At 48.7% G+C, this 13,988-nt stretch overlaps 1 protein-coding gene across 6 annotated transcripts in view; it reads right to left on the bottom strand.

The window, feature by feature from the left end:
* Positions 1–3,803: 3,803 nt before the first annotated feature.
* Positions 3,804–13,988, bottom strand: part of RHOBTB2 (Rho related BTB domain containing 2) — a 31,258-nt gene continuing 21,073 nt past the window's right edge. For 5 of the 6 annotated variants that reach the window (XM_087437308.1, XM_014796654.2, XM_087437311.1 and 2 more), the window contains 4 exons: positions 12,873–13,023; positions 9,193–9,281; positions 8,270–8,375; positions 3,804–6,739 (listed from right to left, as the gene is read on the bottom strand). In XM_087437308.1, the coding sequence (XP_087293434.1) occupies positions 6,522–6,739; positions 8,270–8,375; positions 9,193–9,281; positions 12,873–13,023 (564 nt within the window). In that variant the 3' untranslated portion in view covers positions 3,804–6,521. Of the gene's footprint in view, positions 6,740–8,269; positions 8,376–9,192; positions 9,282–10,814; positions 10,911–12,872; positions 13,024–13,988 lie in introns of those variants that run through there. The other variant, XR_015553772.1, reaches the window with a different exon arrangement.

Genomic DNA, 13,988 nt, shown 5'->3' with positions numbered 1-13,988 from the left:
GTAAGGCTAGTTTAGTGGTGATGAAATCCTTTTGCTTTTGCTTATCTGGAAAACTCTTTATCTCTCCTTCAATTCTGAATGATAACTTTGCCAGGTAGAGTATTTTTGGTTGGAAATTTTTTTCTTTCAGCACTTTGACTATATCATGCCACCCCCTTCTGGCCTGCAAAGTTTCTGCTGAAAAATCCACTGATCGTCTTATTGGAGTTCCCTTGTATGAAACAAGTTGTTTTTCTCTTGCTTCTTTTAAGATTCTCTCCTCGTCTTTAACTTTTGACATTTTAATTGTAAGGCATCTTGATGTGGGTCTCTTTGGGTTCGTCTTATTTGGAACTCTCTGGGCTTCCTGGGTCTGGATGTCTGTTTCTTTCTCCAAGTTAGGGAAGTTTTAAGCCATTATTTATTCAAATAAATTTTCTGCCCCTTTCTCTCTTCTCCTTCTGGGACTCCTATAATGTGAATGTTAGTCCATTTGATGTTGTCCCATAAGTCCCTTAAGCTATCTTCACTTTTTTTCACTCTTTTTTCTTTTTTGGTGCTCTAATTGGGTGAGTTCCTCTGCCTTGTCTTCGAGTTCACTGATCCTTTTTTCCACTTCATCTAGTCTGTTGTTAAACCCCTCTAGTGCATTTTTCAGTTCAGTTACTGTATTCTTCAGCTCTATGACTTCTTTTCAGAACTTTCTTTTATTTTATATCTCTTTGTTCAAGCTCTCACTGCATTCATTCATTCTTCTCCTGAGTTCAGTGAGCATCTTTATGACAATTACATTGAACTTTTTATCAGTTAAATTGCTTATCTCCATTTCATTAAGGTTTTTTCTGAGGTTTTATTTTGTTCTTTTGTTTGGAACATACTCCTTTGTTTCTTCATTTTGCTTCACTCTCTCTGTTGGTTTCTATGTGTTAAATGAAACAACCACTTTTCCCAGTCTTGAAGGGTTGACCTTGTGTAGGAGATGAACATTAATGTTCAACCCTGCCCTAGCTCTTGATTGTCTCTCAAATCTTTGTGCTTGTCCAAGCAGCCTATTTTATTTTTAATAGCTCCCAGTAGAAAAGGGTGTGCCAAGACCAGTCAGTGTCCCAAAGAGAGGGATCTCAGCACCTAAATTCAGGCTGATTGGAAGACAGGCTCTCAGGAAACAGCTTTTAAAGAATCAAATATATACAGTCCTGTTGGACCTCACTGGCCCCAGAGCCAGGTGATCTGGAGGTGTCCCCTGGGCAGCATTCACAAAAATCAGGGCTCCAGATGAGTGTACAAGCTCCTTTCTGAGAGATGCTAGGGAGCCCTAGCGAGGCAGAGGGAGAGTGCAAGGATGGCGACCCTGGTCTATGTTCCCTGAGAGCCCCTCCATAGGCCCCTATAAGTGTGCCAAACCAGAAGCCTGCCCCTAAGGCCAAAGCTCCTGGACAATCAGAGAGGCCTCTTTCTCAAAAAGACTGGGGATTGCCTCAGTCTGCTGTCTGTGCAGTGCCCTGGGAATGGTAGTCTGCCAAGAACTGTCTCTCTGATTGTTACAGTCCCAAGAGACCCAGCAACACAAGCACCCCTGGCCTCCAGGGCCAGGCAATCAAGGGTCATCCCCTGGGTGGCAGCCACAAAGCTGGGTCAGCAGACTTAAAAACTGGATCACTAGATGTGTATAGAAGCTCCCTTCTGGGAAATACTGGCATTCTAGAGCACAGCAGAGGGAAAGCATGAAGATGGCACTCACCAAAGAAAGAAAAGGAAAAGAAAAACAAAAACAAAAAAAAAAATAGAAGAAAAAGAAAAAAGGGGCGGGGGGAGATTACACCTACCAGCTTTAGCAAGGCAGAGGGAGAGCAGGAAGGTGGTGCCTACTAGCCTCCATCCCCGGAGAGAATCCCTTGCCCTTAGACCAGTGCTTTAAAATTAGGAAATAAATCTCTTTCACACAAAGTTTGGGCACTTTTCAAAGGGCTGCTTCTGTGCTGGGCCCTGGGGTGGGTGAGTCTGTGTGCCGGCCTTTTAAGAGATGTTCTCAGTTTGCCACAATCCCATGGGTCTCATGAGCAGGAGCCCCGTTGGTCTTCAGAGCCAGATATTTTGAGGGCCCCTCTCTCAGGCACTGATCTTAAAAGTTGAGGTGCCCAAAAAGGGGTACGAATGCTTCACTCCTCAGGGAGAAACTCGGGGCTTTGAGTTCCCTCCCGATTGTGGGTCCCCACACCAGGGGGTGGGGTTTAGGGTAAGATTGTGTCTCAGTGTTTCCTACCTGCTTCAATGTGAGTTCCCTCGCTTGCTTGATGTGAAGCGGTTGTTCTGCCAGTTTTTAGTTTTTTTTCAGAGGAAATTGTTCCATGTACAGCTGTAAATTCAGTGTGTCCATGGCAGGAGGTGAGTTCAGGATCTTCCTACATTGCCATCTTGAACTGGAACCTTGTCTTTTTGATACTAGCCATTCTAACAGGTATGAAGTGCTTTCTCATTGTAGTTTTGATTTGCATTTCCCTGATGATTAATGATGTTGAGGCTCTTTTCATGTACCTGTTGGCCATCTGTATGTCTTCTTTGAAAAAATGTCTATTCAGATCTTTTGCTCATTTTTTAATTGCATTATTTGTTTTTTGCTATTAAGTTTTATAAGTTCTTTATATACAGAACTTCCTTGACTTGCGATGGGGTTATGTCCTAGATAAACCCATCATAAATTGAAAACATCGTCAGTCGAAAATGCATTTCATACTCCTAACCTACTGAACTTCCTAGCTTAGCCTAAATGAGCTCAGAACACTTACATTAGCCTACAGTTGGGCAAAATCATCTAACACAAAGCCTATTTTATAACAAAGTGTTGAATGTCTCATGTAATGTATCGAACACTATACTGAAAGTGACAAAGAGAACAGTTGTGTGGGCACAGAATGGCTGTGTGTCAGCTGTGCACCCTCATGACCACGTGGCAGACTGGGAGCTGCGGCTGCCACTGCCCAGCATCATGAAAAAGGATCGTACTGCATGTCCCGAGCCCAGAAAAAGCAAAATTCAAAATTCAAAGTATGGTTTCTACTGAATGTGTATCACTTTCACACCATTGTAAAGCAGAAATTATAAGTCAAACCATCGTAAATCGGAGACCATTTGTATTTTGGATATTAGCCCCTTATCAGATATATGATTTGCAAATAGTTTCTCCCATTCAGTAGGTTGCCTTTTGATTTTGTTGATGGTTTCCTTTGCTGTGCAGAAGCTTTTTAGTGTATTATAGTACCACTTATTTATTTTTGCTTTTGGTGTCAGATTAAAAAGCTCATCACCAAGACATGTCAAGGAGCTCACTGCCTATGTTTTCTCCTTGGAGTTTAATGGTTTCAGGTCTTACATTCAAGTCTTTAATCCATTTTGAGTTAATTCCTCTGTGTGGTATAAGATGGTCCAGTTTTCCCAAGACCATTTATTGAACAGGCAGTCTTTTCCTCATTGTATATTCTTAGCTCCTTTGTCATAAATTGACCATATATGGATGGGTTTATTTCTGGGCTCTCTATTCTGTTGTATTGATCTATGTGTTTGCTTTTATGTTAGTACTATGCTGTTTTAATTACTAATTAATTACTTTGTAACATAGTTCAAAATCAGGAAGCATGATGCCTCTAGCTTTGTTCTTTCTCAAGAAAACTGTTTGTGTTGTTTTATATCCTGCCAAATAGCATCTGGCACATGATAGGCATTTAATACTTGTTTCATTAGTGGTTAGGTATCCTTTCAAGCTTCTCTCCAGTGTAAGGTCTCACCTTTGAAGAATTTGTTGGAATTATCAAAGAATACAAAGACCATTAACTACAAAATACTCACGTATTTATGATTTCATGACCAAATTAAATATGAACCTTATATAAAAAGAGGTGTGAGGTTTTTTTTCTTCCCCATCCCCCTATTCTCCTCTGAAGCAACTGAGTGACGAAAGTGCAAGGGTGTGTATTCTTGCTGTGTGACTTGCTCCTTCCTTTCTCCCCTCTATGCCTCCAGGCCTGCCCTGCATGGATGGGTTTCCTGCTCTGACTCTGGATTTCCAAGTGCCAGGTTCCTGAGGGACTGGAATTCAGTCCCTTCCTTCCCTCACCTGCCTGCCCTTCCCCCTGGGAGAGGGACCCCAGCCCTGGCCTGGCTCCCCCACAGCCTCCCCAGGTGGTGTAGCCGGGTGGCACCTGGGTCTGCTGGGCCCCTGAGTGGTGCAGACCGGCTCTGACAGAGCAGTTGGGAAGGGGCAGTGGGTCCCTGACGGGAGAGCTGGCCCTGGTTGCTGGGGTCATTGTGTGGCCCGTCTCCTGTAGCTTCCTGCACCTCCTGGGCCACCTTCACTCTCTCTCCCCACCGGCCTGTCTGCATCCTCATCAATGGGCCAGATGGCTCAGCCCTGCAAGCTCACAGGGACCCATTTCCCCTCCTCTTGCTCTTTAGGACCTGGTCCTCACTCTCACCTAGAGTTCCTGGGAGGCCCCGAGGCCCCACCTCTGCCCCGCCTCCCCAGAGCAAAGGTCTTTCCCTTGGCCGCTTCTCTCCTGCCCCGGCCTATTGGCCCCGTCAGCCTTGCCCTGAAGCCATGGTCTACAGGCTCAGTGGAAGGGAGGCTGACCAGTCAGGAGAGGGCAGCACACGTCTGGCTGCCCAGCCACCCACCCTGGAGAAGGACTTGGAGAGGAGGGAGCCATAGCCTTGAAGAAGTCTGGGGCTCAGACAACGTGGGTCACAGTCACTCTAGACCTGCCACCTCCTGCTCCTTCTCTTGACGAGGAGGTAACATCAAATCTCTAGGTCTCGGCACCACAGAATTGTTGCAGGTTTCCTGTTTCTGGGTGTGCTCTATCCCAGATGTAAGCCAGACTCATGGTGGTGGAGGCCATCCCAGGGTCCTGGAACCTAAAGCCAGCCCCACTTCCTAAAGCATCTTTCTCAGGCGAGGTGACTCCGGAGCTCTGAGCCCAGGAGCTCACTGTCTCACTGGCTCCACCCCTCATCAGAGAGACTCTGTCTTTCAAGTCTAAGAAGGGTGTGGGGGTGGAATATGGATCAGGTTTAGAAAGCAGGGAGAGGGTCAGTGTGGCCCAGCTTTTCCCCGTGGACTGACCTTGGTTTCGCTCCTGCTCAATTCTCCCGTTTTCTCCTTCCCTTTTTTCCCAAACCAGCACTAAGGTCATGTCCTGTGATCCTTCATTACAGGGACTCCTCGTCTCCAAGTCAAGGCCCTTTTACCTGACCTTTGACTCCTACCCCAATCCCCCCCAACACATTCACATCCTGTGCAGTCACCCTCTGAAGGTGAGGAGGATAACCTCATTCTCATGATGGGCAGAGCAAAGGTCCAATGCCATGTGGGAGCCCTGAGACCACCCCTTCCCCGCCCCCTGAAACCTCAATCCTTCATGCTGAAGGCGTGGGGCCAGTGCTGCCCCCAGAGCCCCCCAGCAGGGCCAGGGCATCCTCAGCCATAGCAGATGACAAGTTCTCTCTTGGCAGGCATTGGAATCAATTCTACAACCTAAACCTTTATCTCATCAACATGGGGGCCCCTGTTTAGCTTTATAAAGATGTAAGCTATACAGGGTCTTTTTCTGTTTTTCTTTCTTTGAGGGAAGAGAGGCTAAAGTGTTTTTGTTGGTGATGATTTTGTTTGTTGTTGTTGGGGTTTTTTTGCTAATTTTGCCCCACTCCATAAGAAGCCGTGCTAACCAGAGGCAGGGGAAGAACCCAGAGGAGCACGGGATTGCTGCGCCCAGACCCCATCACTCTCTTCTTTCTCCCCGTTCCAGCTGTTTCCTTTGGTTCCCAACTCCAAATCTGAGTAGTAAAGGAGAGAGAAGTTCCTCATTGCACCAAGAGGCACTGCTGCTAGGGCCAGAGCTCTGAACCACCTCTGCTGCCCTTTACCAGGCCTGGATGCCTACAAGCTGGAGGGAGGCTGGCAGCGTGCAAGCCTCCCAACTGTGGCTTCTGGCAGCTACAGCCCAGGATGTGGAAGCCTTGAGTCGGGCTCTGAAGGCTTAATTTCTACCCTGACTTCTCCAGTGGGTATCTGAGTAGGCTCCATGTGGAAATGCCCACAAAACATTTGCAACCCTCAAGTCCATTGGTGGAAAAACTTGGCAATAGAGGCAGGACACTCCCTGCGTGCACACTGCTGCTCAATGGGAGGGGGCTGCCTCCACAGACCAAGACACACAGCCTCATGGCTGGGAGAGTTTTCCCTGTACTCTAGGGTTCTCCAGCCCAGAGACAAGATGCCAGAGCTCTCAGCTCTTTCCCTGTTCCCCACCTCCCAGCTGCTGTCTCCTGCCCTGCTTGGGCTGGGGACCTGTGCGGCGAGTCCCTGTTCTGATCCACAAGGCCCGTTGTCTCTTGCTGCGCTGTGTTGGCTGGTGAGAACAGCTCCGCCCTCAGGTTCCTGCTTATGTGGGTCCCCTTGTCCCTGGAGGGTGGAGGGGGCAATGCAGAAGAGCAGAGGGCAAGGGCAAGTAGGGACAACAGCAGCAGGGTCAGAAGAGGGCAGCAGCATCTCAGACCACTGCCGAGGAGGAAGACGGGGATGAGGAGGAGGCCGCTGAAGCGGACGGCGAGGAGGGACTGTTCCAGAACAGCCACCGCCGCTTGGGCTGCCGTTTCAGGTGGAGATGGTCCTCTTTCTCTCGCTCCTTCCGAGCCCGCTGGTAGTGATCTTCCTCCTTCAGGTACCAGACGGGCGGCCACCGGTGCTTCTCAAAATACTCCTGGTTTTCTGGAGCAGAACACAGTAGGGCTTGGTTAGAACGATGGCAGAAGAAGGGGAAAGAGAGCACTGGGACGTGGAGGGCGTCCAAGGGGGACCTGCAGGGCCTTCAGTCCGGCAGGAACACACCCGGTACATGGGGGCCCTGCCTGCACAGAGCCCTGACTCGAGCTGCAGAGCTCCTAAAGAAAGTCAAACGCGGGGCCTGCCCCGTGGCCTAGCGGTTAAGTGCGCACTCCGCTGCTGGCAGCCCAGGTTCGGATCCCGGGCGTGAACCGATGCACCACTTGTCAGGCCATGCTGTGGCGGCGTCCCATATAAAGTGGAGGAAGATGGACACAGATGTTAGCCCAGGGCCAGTCCTCCTCAGCAAAAAAAAAAAAATAGAGGAGGATTGGCATGGATGTTAGCTCAGGGCTGATCTTCCTCACAAAACAAAACAAAAGTCAAACGCCCAGCGAAGGAGGTGACAGTCAGCGCTGGGGAGGTACTTCTGCCTGTGTTGTGCTTCAAAGACAGAGGGAAGATCTCAAAGGGGCTTAGTGCATACTGGCAATAAACCAGGCTGAGGCCAAGAATGCGGGAGGGAGAACAGGCGAGCAAAGCTGCGGACAGGAAGGTGCTGGGCAGGGCTGGGGTGAGGGTAGAGGTATCTGGCAGAGCTGAGGATCTGAGGGAAAGACAGAAGGGAGGGCTGCAGGAGGTCAAGAGCGGAAGGAAGGCTAGGCTGAGGGCATTGGACTTATTCTGGAAGGTGCGGCTGGGGGTGGGGGGTGCACACAAGGTTTGAAACCAGAGAAGTGATGCAATTGGAGCTACGCTTTAGAAGGAAAACACTAGAAGAGTGACAAGGAAAAAGTGGGGCAAGCACACTGGTGGCGCGCAGCGACACCCTGGTGGCAGGAGGAGGGTCCCAGCAGAGTGGAGGGCGCCTGGGGAAAACCTCAAGAACAGTGAGTGGCAGGAACTCGAGGGGCCAGCGACACCTGTGCCCGGAGCCCGGGCAGTCAGTCCCTGCTGGCCCCGGGACCTGAGACATTAATGAAGAGAGACAGAGCTGCGGGGACCCCTGAGGATATCTGGACCTGTGTTGTCCAAGCTGTGACTTGTGCCCTTTCCTAGGCTGTGAAATCAACGTAGTAGGTCACAAGCAGCATTAAAAACAATTTATATATTTTTCTATACGTGTACTGGGCCACAATATGAAATGTATTTCTTACTGTGGAGTACTATCCAAAACAATCTGAAAAACACCAACTCTAGCCCAGCATCCTCTTTGTACCTGTGAGAAACGGGTCCAGAGAGGTAGACTGAGTTGCCCGAAGCCCCCAGGTGCCCTGCCCTCCAGGCCAACGCTTTTCCTGCTCCCCACCCACAACGTCAAGTTAGGCCCAAGGATCTCTGCAGCCTCCAGGTGCTCCGGGGTCAAGTCGGAGATTTGGACCCAAGTTAAGGTCCCTTCAGCATGAAGGAGGAGCAGCAGGTCCTGTGGGGATGCACACCTGGGAACATGGACTTCATGTCTCGGGGGACGCTCACCTGGGGACATGGCCTTCATGTCTCGGGGGAACTTCCGGCACACGTTGTTGTAGTTGGTGCAGATGTGGTGGAGACACCAGTCCGCCAACTGGTATGCACAGTGGAACTGGGGACAGACAGAAGAGCATCTGTGCTGGAACCCCGAGGTGGGGTCTGCATAGACACCTACAGTCACCTTCAGAGCCAAAGCTTTGGAGAAGGTGGGCAAAGGCCCTGTGGTCATAAAGAGGTGATCCCACACAAAACTGAGGAGACAACAACTGCTGTGCTCCTTGGCACCACCACCACCACCATCACATCTCCTCTGTCGTGCTCTGACATCCACAGATACCCATAGCCCTCACTCATGGCTTCCTGCCACGTCCGCCCTCCTCAGATCATCCCCAGACGATGTCCTTCTCCTCCCAGTCAGGAGCCAAAGCAGTCTGCACTCAGGTGTTGATAGCTAGGCTAGGAGCAATGACTCTCCCAGGTGTGTGAATAAGCCTCAAATCTGCCCTGCTTCAACTTCATATACTCATCTTTAGTGGGAGAATTTCTGGTACTCTGAGGGCTAGTGTGGGAGATTTTGCTTGTTTGAGAATCAGAAGGTGAGCTGTTAATTTTAGATGGAGAGCCCTCAACATCCCTTAGATGACCTCAGGCAGGTGGCCACAATGTCTACACAGGAGACTGGGGCTCCCTCCCTGCCCGATGGTTGCCTGAAGTCTCAGTCCCCTCCCCCAGGGCCAGGCCTTCCTCTTGTCATGTCAGGGTACATCCTCTGGCATGGAGGAGGAGATGGGCTCTGCCCAATCGGAACCAAGTCTGACAACGCGTTCCCTTCCCACCTATCACCTCCCAGCCCTGCCCACTCTCTGCCAATGGGCAGACAGAGCGCAAAGTTTAGAATGTTAGAGAGATTCCTTCCCCTCCCATAATACCTGAGCCAGTTCCAGGAACACAAGGACGTCCCCATCAATGTCCACCATCATCTGAGTTGCTTCCATCAGCCCAGTCACTGTGTACTGCTCTGTGACAGACACAGCCAGGAATCAGCTGAAGAACCACATGAGTGGACATGCACTCACTTATAGCCCCCAGTGGGGCCTGCTGCAGGGCAAAAAGAGATCAGGACCGGGGGCAAGTCCCAACAGGCCAGGAAAGGCCACAGGTGATTTAAGTCTGCTCCCACCAGGGAAGAAACTGGGATTAGAGCAAGACTTCCCAGTGGAGTGGGGATTGGAAGTGAAGGAGAATATTAGAATCATCTAAGAGGATTTTGCAAGCTACACATGTTGCACCAAATAGTCTGATATACATAGGGTGAAAGCCCCCAGTGAAATCAGCCATTGATACTGATGGAGAGGGTATGAAGTCTCCGGTTTGCTGAGAACTACAAATTAGAACTATGGATTAAACCTGGTTGTTTGTATGAATTTAAATTTTGTAACGAATTGTGTGCTAACCTTGCATTCTGTGTTAAAACATCTATATTGAAGAAGTAAAACTCTCAGTCCTGAATTTTACCTGTATGAGTATGAACTCGTGAGGTATTTTATCTTTAAAAATATCAATATATTTCCCAGCTCAGTCCATGGAAACAATATCCCAGCAGCAATAAGCATCCCTAATGCACAGACTGTAGCCTTGAAACACCATCTCCAACTATAAGAAACCAGGACTTCTTAGAGAAATGGCTGATTCCAGGTCTGGGGCAGGAAATGTACAGAAGAACCTGGAACATCTTGTCATCTCAGATAACCAGGAAGCTCAACAGCTCTGGGGCCCACCTGAAGAGACTTCTTCTGGCTGAAGGTGCAGCCCAGTGCCTGAGCTTCAGTATATAATTGCAATTAATTGAAACCAATCATATGCTCAAATCTAACCGTTCATAATAATACTTAAAAATTTTAAAAAACTAATTAGTTACCCTCAAAGGATGACAGGAAACAAATTTTTTTTTTTTTTTTGTGAGGAAGATCAGCCCTGAGCTAACATCCACGCTAATCCTCCTCTTTTTGCTGAGGAAGACCGGCTCTGAGCTAACATCTATTGCCAATCCTCCTCCTTTCCCGCCCCCCCCCCCAAAGCCCCAGCAGATAGTTGTATGTCATAGTTGCACATCCTTCTAGTTGCTGTATATGGGACACAGCCTCAGCATGGCCGGAGAAGTGGTGCCTTGGTGCACGCCCGGGATCCGAACCCGGGCCGCCAGCAGCGGAGCGCGCACACTTAACCGCTAAGCCACGGGGCCGGCCCCAAATTTATCTTGAAAATTGGTAAATAAAAGGAAAAGATGAAGCATACACCTGCCTTTCCTATATGAACTGTACCACTGGATAACCAAACAGTAGGTGAGGGAAAGTTTCCCCTTTTTAGAAGTATTCCAACCAATAAACAAAGAGGAAATGACTAAACTGGAATATTACCATTGCACAACACCTCATAAATTAACGGATCCAGGCAACGATACTCGATGACTGCTGACATCACAAAAAGAGACAAAAGCAGACAATCTATGCTTCTTGATGGAAAACAGAAACAACCTAAGAAGTAGTCTTACCAAAAGAACACTGAACGTGAATCTGATCTAGCCTGTAGATCCAACCACCAGGTCACAGGAAATACGATGCAGAAATCAAATCACAGGAAATATGATCTAGAAATGTGATCAACAAAAATCTAGATTTTCTAGAAGATTAGTGGATTTTTTCCAACAAATAAATTGCAAGGAAAAAAATTTTTTAATGGACAAGGTACCTATAGATTAAAAGAAACTTAAAAGATATATAAAAAATAAAACCACGCTATAGTGCTTAAGGATGCACATTTGGATGATAAAACTATTAAGAAGAGTAAGGAAGTGAGACCATAAAAAGTACCCTAAAAAAAAGAGTAACAGGCAGAGTGGTTCCTCCAGTGAAGGAGGAAGGGCCTGTGATTGGGAGGGACAGGTAGAGGGCTTCTGTTGTGACCAGCAAGGTTCTAGCTCCTGATATGGGTCATTTTGCCTTATAATAACTCATTAAGCTAAACCTATGTTTCACGTACATGTGTTATATTTAACAATAAAAAAATTTTAAGTTTGAATTAATAACTTCATGGAAAGCATACCTCACAAAACATAAAGCATCACCAATTATATCATGCTCTGCATTTTCCACTGATCCTCAAAGTACATACAGAAAACATTTTTTTATATGTTTTCTAGCGTGTATGGTTATTTCATGGGAAAAGTCATTCAACATTATTTTCTGTAAGCCTTTCCACGCAGCAGTGCAATTTGACATTTTAATGGTTACCTTGTGAAATTTTAGCAGCTACCATGTGCGCTTAACCAATGCTGCTTATATGACTTGTTTCTGATTGCCTGCCATGATGAAATAAACTTAGAGAAGCATCTGTATACATTTTTTTCCTTTGGGTCATTTCTTTGGAGATAGTCTTTCTAAAGTTGAGTTACTCGGTCCAAGAGTTGGACCGTTTTATGTGCCCTGGGAAGACCACAGCACTTTCCACAGACAGCCGTGGATGACACACTGTTTCAGCTGTCATCTTTGGAAGCCTCTCTCTGGCTCCTGCCCTAAAGCCCTCTGTGTCCCCAATTGGGGCCCCTGGACTCCCTCTCTAGGCTCAGCTCTTAGTATTCTGGTTCTGATCAAGAATTTCTGCCTTCCTCCTATAACCAAGCCCCACCTTATAACTCATTTCTCACCATGGTATTGCTATTTCCCTCATATCTGAGTCCTAATCTTTACCATGTGCCCAGGGCCCCAGTGGCTCTGACACTGGGTCCTTCCCTGAACCTCAACTCAATATCTGAGGCCCTGCTCTCTGCCCCACGACCTGCCCAAGAATATTCACTCTGATATCAACACCAGTACCAGTACCAATGCTAACATCAACACAAGGCAAATGCCAATTCCAACACCAACACGAGCTGTCTGTCTGCCTGCATCACTGGCCCCAGACCCCTTTCACCTGGATGGCCATTTCTCTTCTCCAGCCCCTTGGACCCTGACTGCCCGCCACTTGGTCTCCCTATTGCCTCAGTCCCTGCTCCGCCCGAGGGCCTCTGGGGTTGGTTCGTTCTAAAAGCTGAGCTCCAGCTCTTACAATTTTTAAAGGGATTAGGAGTGGCAGGTCACTGTTTGTTGTCTGTTTCTGGAAGAAGAAAAGTAAGTGAAGGTGGAAGAGAAGGAGCAGGAAGAGAAAAAGGAAAAGCAGACGGAAAAGGAGAGGAGGAGGAGGAAGGAACCAAAGGTAGGAAAGCTGGAACTGCATTCTATTCTTCTTGACTTCTTGAGCTTGCCTGAGTGAAGCCACGCTGATAGGATCATCAGGCACTGGCATCGAGTGGAGACCGCTTTGTTGGACTGAAATAACCTTCGGAGAGAGCCCATAATGTGACTCCCGCAAGCGTCTCCCTCAACACGCTTCTTTACACCTCTGTCCTCACCCACACCCCGATACGCATCGACATATTTCACTTTCTGTAAACGTATTCCCTCGGTGCTGGCGGCCTGTGCCCTGGGAGGAGACAGGTGAGGGAAGAAATAATGACTCCTGAGGATTTCCCTGCCTTCTCCCGGGGAGGTCCCTGAGCACTCTGCTTAGTCACCTGTGAGGGCAACCAAGTGCGGCAGGCAGAGGCGGTTGGCCAGGATGATGAGCTTCATGTCGTCCAGGTCGGGGCTGGAGGTGAACATGCCAGTGTAGAGGTACTCCAGCACCGCCCTCATGCAGCTCTTGCTCGTGTAAGGAAACACCACCTGCAGCGGGAAGGAACAGAGCAGGCCGCAGCAAGGCCCAGCTTTAGGGAGAGTCCGTCAGTTCTGAGAAGCTCAAAAGGCCCTGGCCCACAGAGCTGGTCTCCCCCGGACAGGGAGCCCTCCCTGTGTTGCCCCTACACCAGCTCAGAAGCCCCCTAACAGCTCGTCTCCCAGAGCGACAACCTACACTAAGCCCATTTGCTGACAGCACCAGCAAGCAGGGTTCTGATAGCTTTTAAAATGACCTGGAGGGGCTGACCCAGTGGCCCTACTCCTACCCCTGACCTTAGACCTAACCCTAATCCTACCCCTACACCTACCGCTGACCCTGACCATGACCATGACCCAACGTGGTTAAAGTTTCACACACTCCACTGCAGCGGCCCAGGTTTGGGGGTTCAGATCCCGGGTGCAGACCTACACCACTAGTCAGCCATGCTGTCACGGCATCCCACATACAAAATAGAGGAAGACTGGCACAGATGTTAGCTCAGGGTCAGTCTTCCTCAGCAAAAAAAGAGGAAGATTGGCAACAGATGTTAGCTCATGGCGAATCTATCTCAGCAAAAAAAAAAAAATTAAAAAATTAAAAATAAAAGGACCTGGATCTCACTGGCATCCTTCCAAAGCCTTTCTGGCTTGGAGGATGCTTGAAAGAGCCCTTCTAGTCACCTAAACCTACCCCCTGGCCCCTCCTGGCCCTGCAGGGAGCAGTGCAACTGGGATACGGAAGGAGCAAAGCTGGCTGCTCGAAGCTGCTGCTGTGGGCCTCGGGGATCTCCTCAGAGCAGCACTGCAACAAAACTGCTCTCATCAGATGCAAGTCTCCCCAGCTGCACTGGAAATTGCCTGGGCTTTAAAGCTGGCTTCCAGGGCTGAGGAGAGCCCTGGGCCGGTGGCCCCTGGGGCTCTGGACAGTTCTTCTCTCACACTTTGCATATTCAAATCCCAACCACCTTCCAGGA

This window comes from Ceratotherium simum, chromosome 12 (assembly GCF_057802395.1).
Source record: "Ceratotherium simum simum isolate JZ-2026a chromosome 12, ASM5780239v1, whole genome shotgun sequence".
NCBI lineage: Eukaryota > Metazoa > Chordata > Mammalia > Perissodactyla > Rhinocerotidae > Ceratotherium > Ceratotherium simum.
The sequence above is the reverse complement of the archived record's forward strand: the minus strand, read 5'-3'. Positions and strand labels throughout refer to the sequence as shown.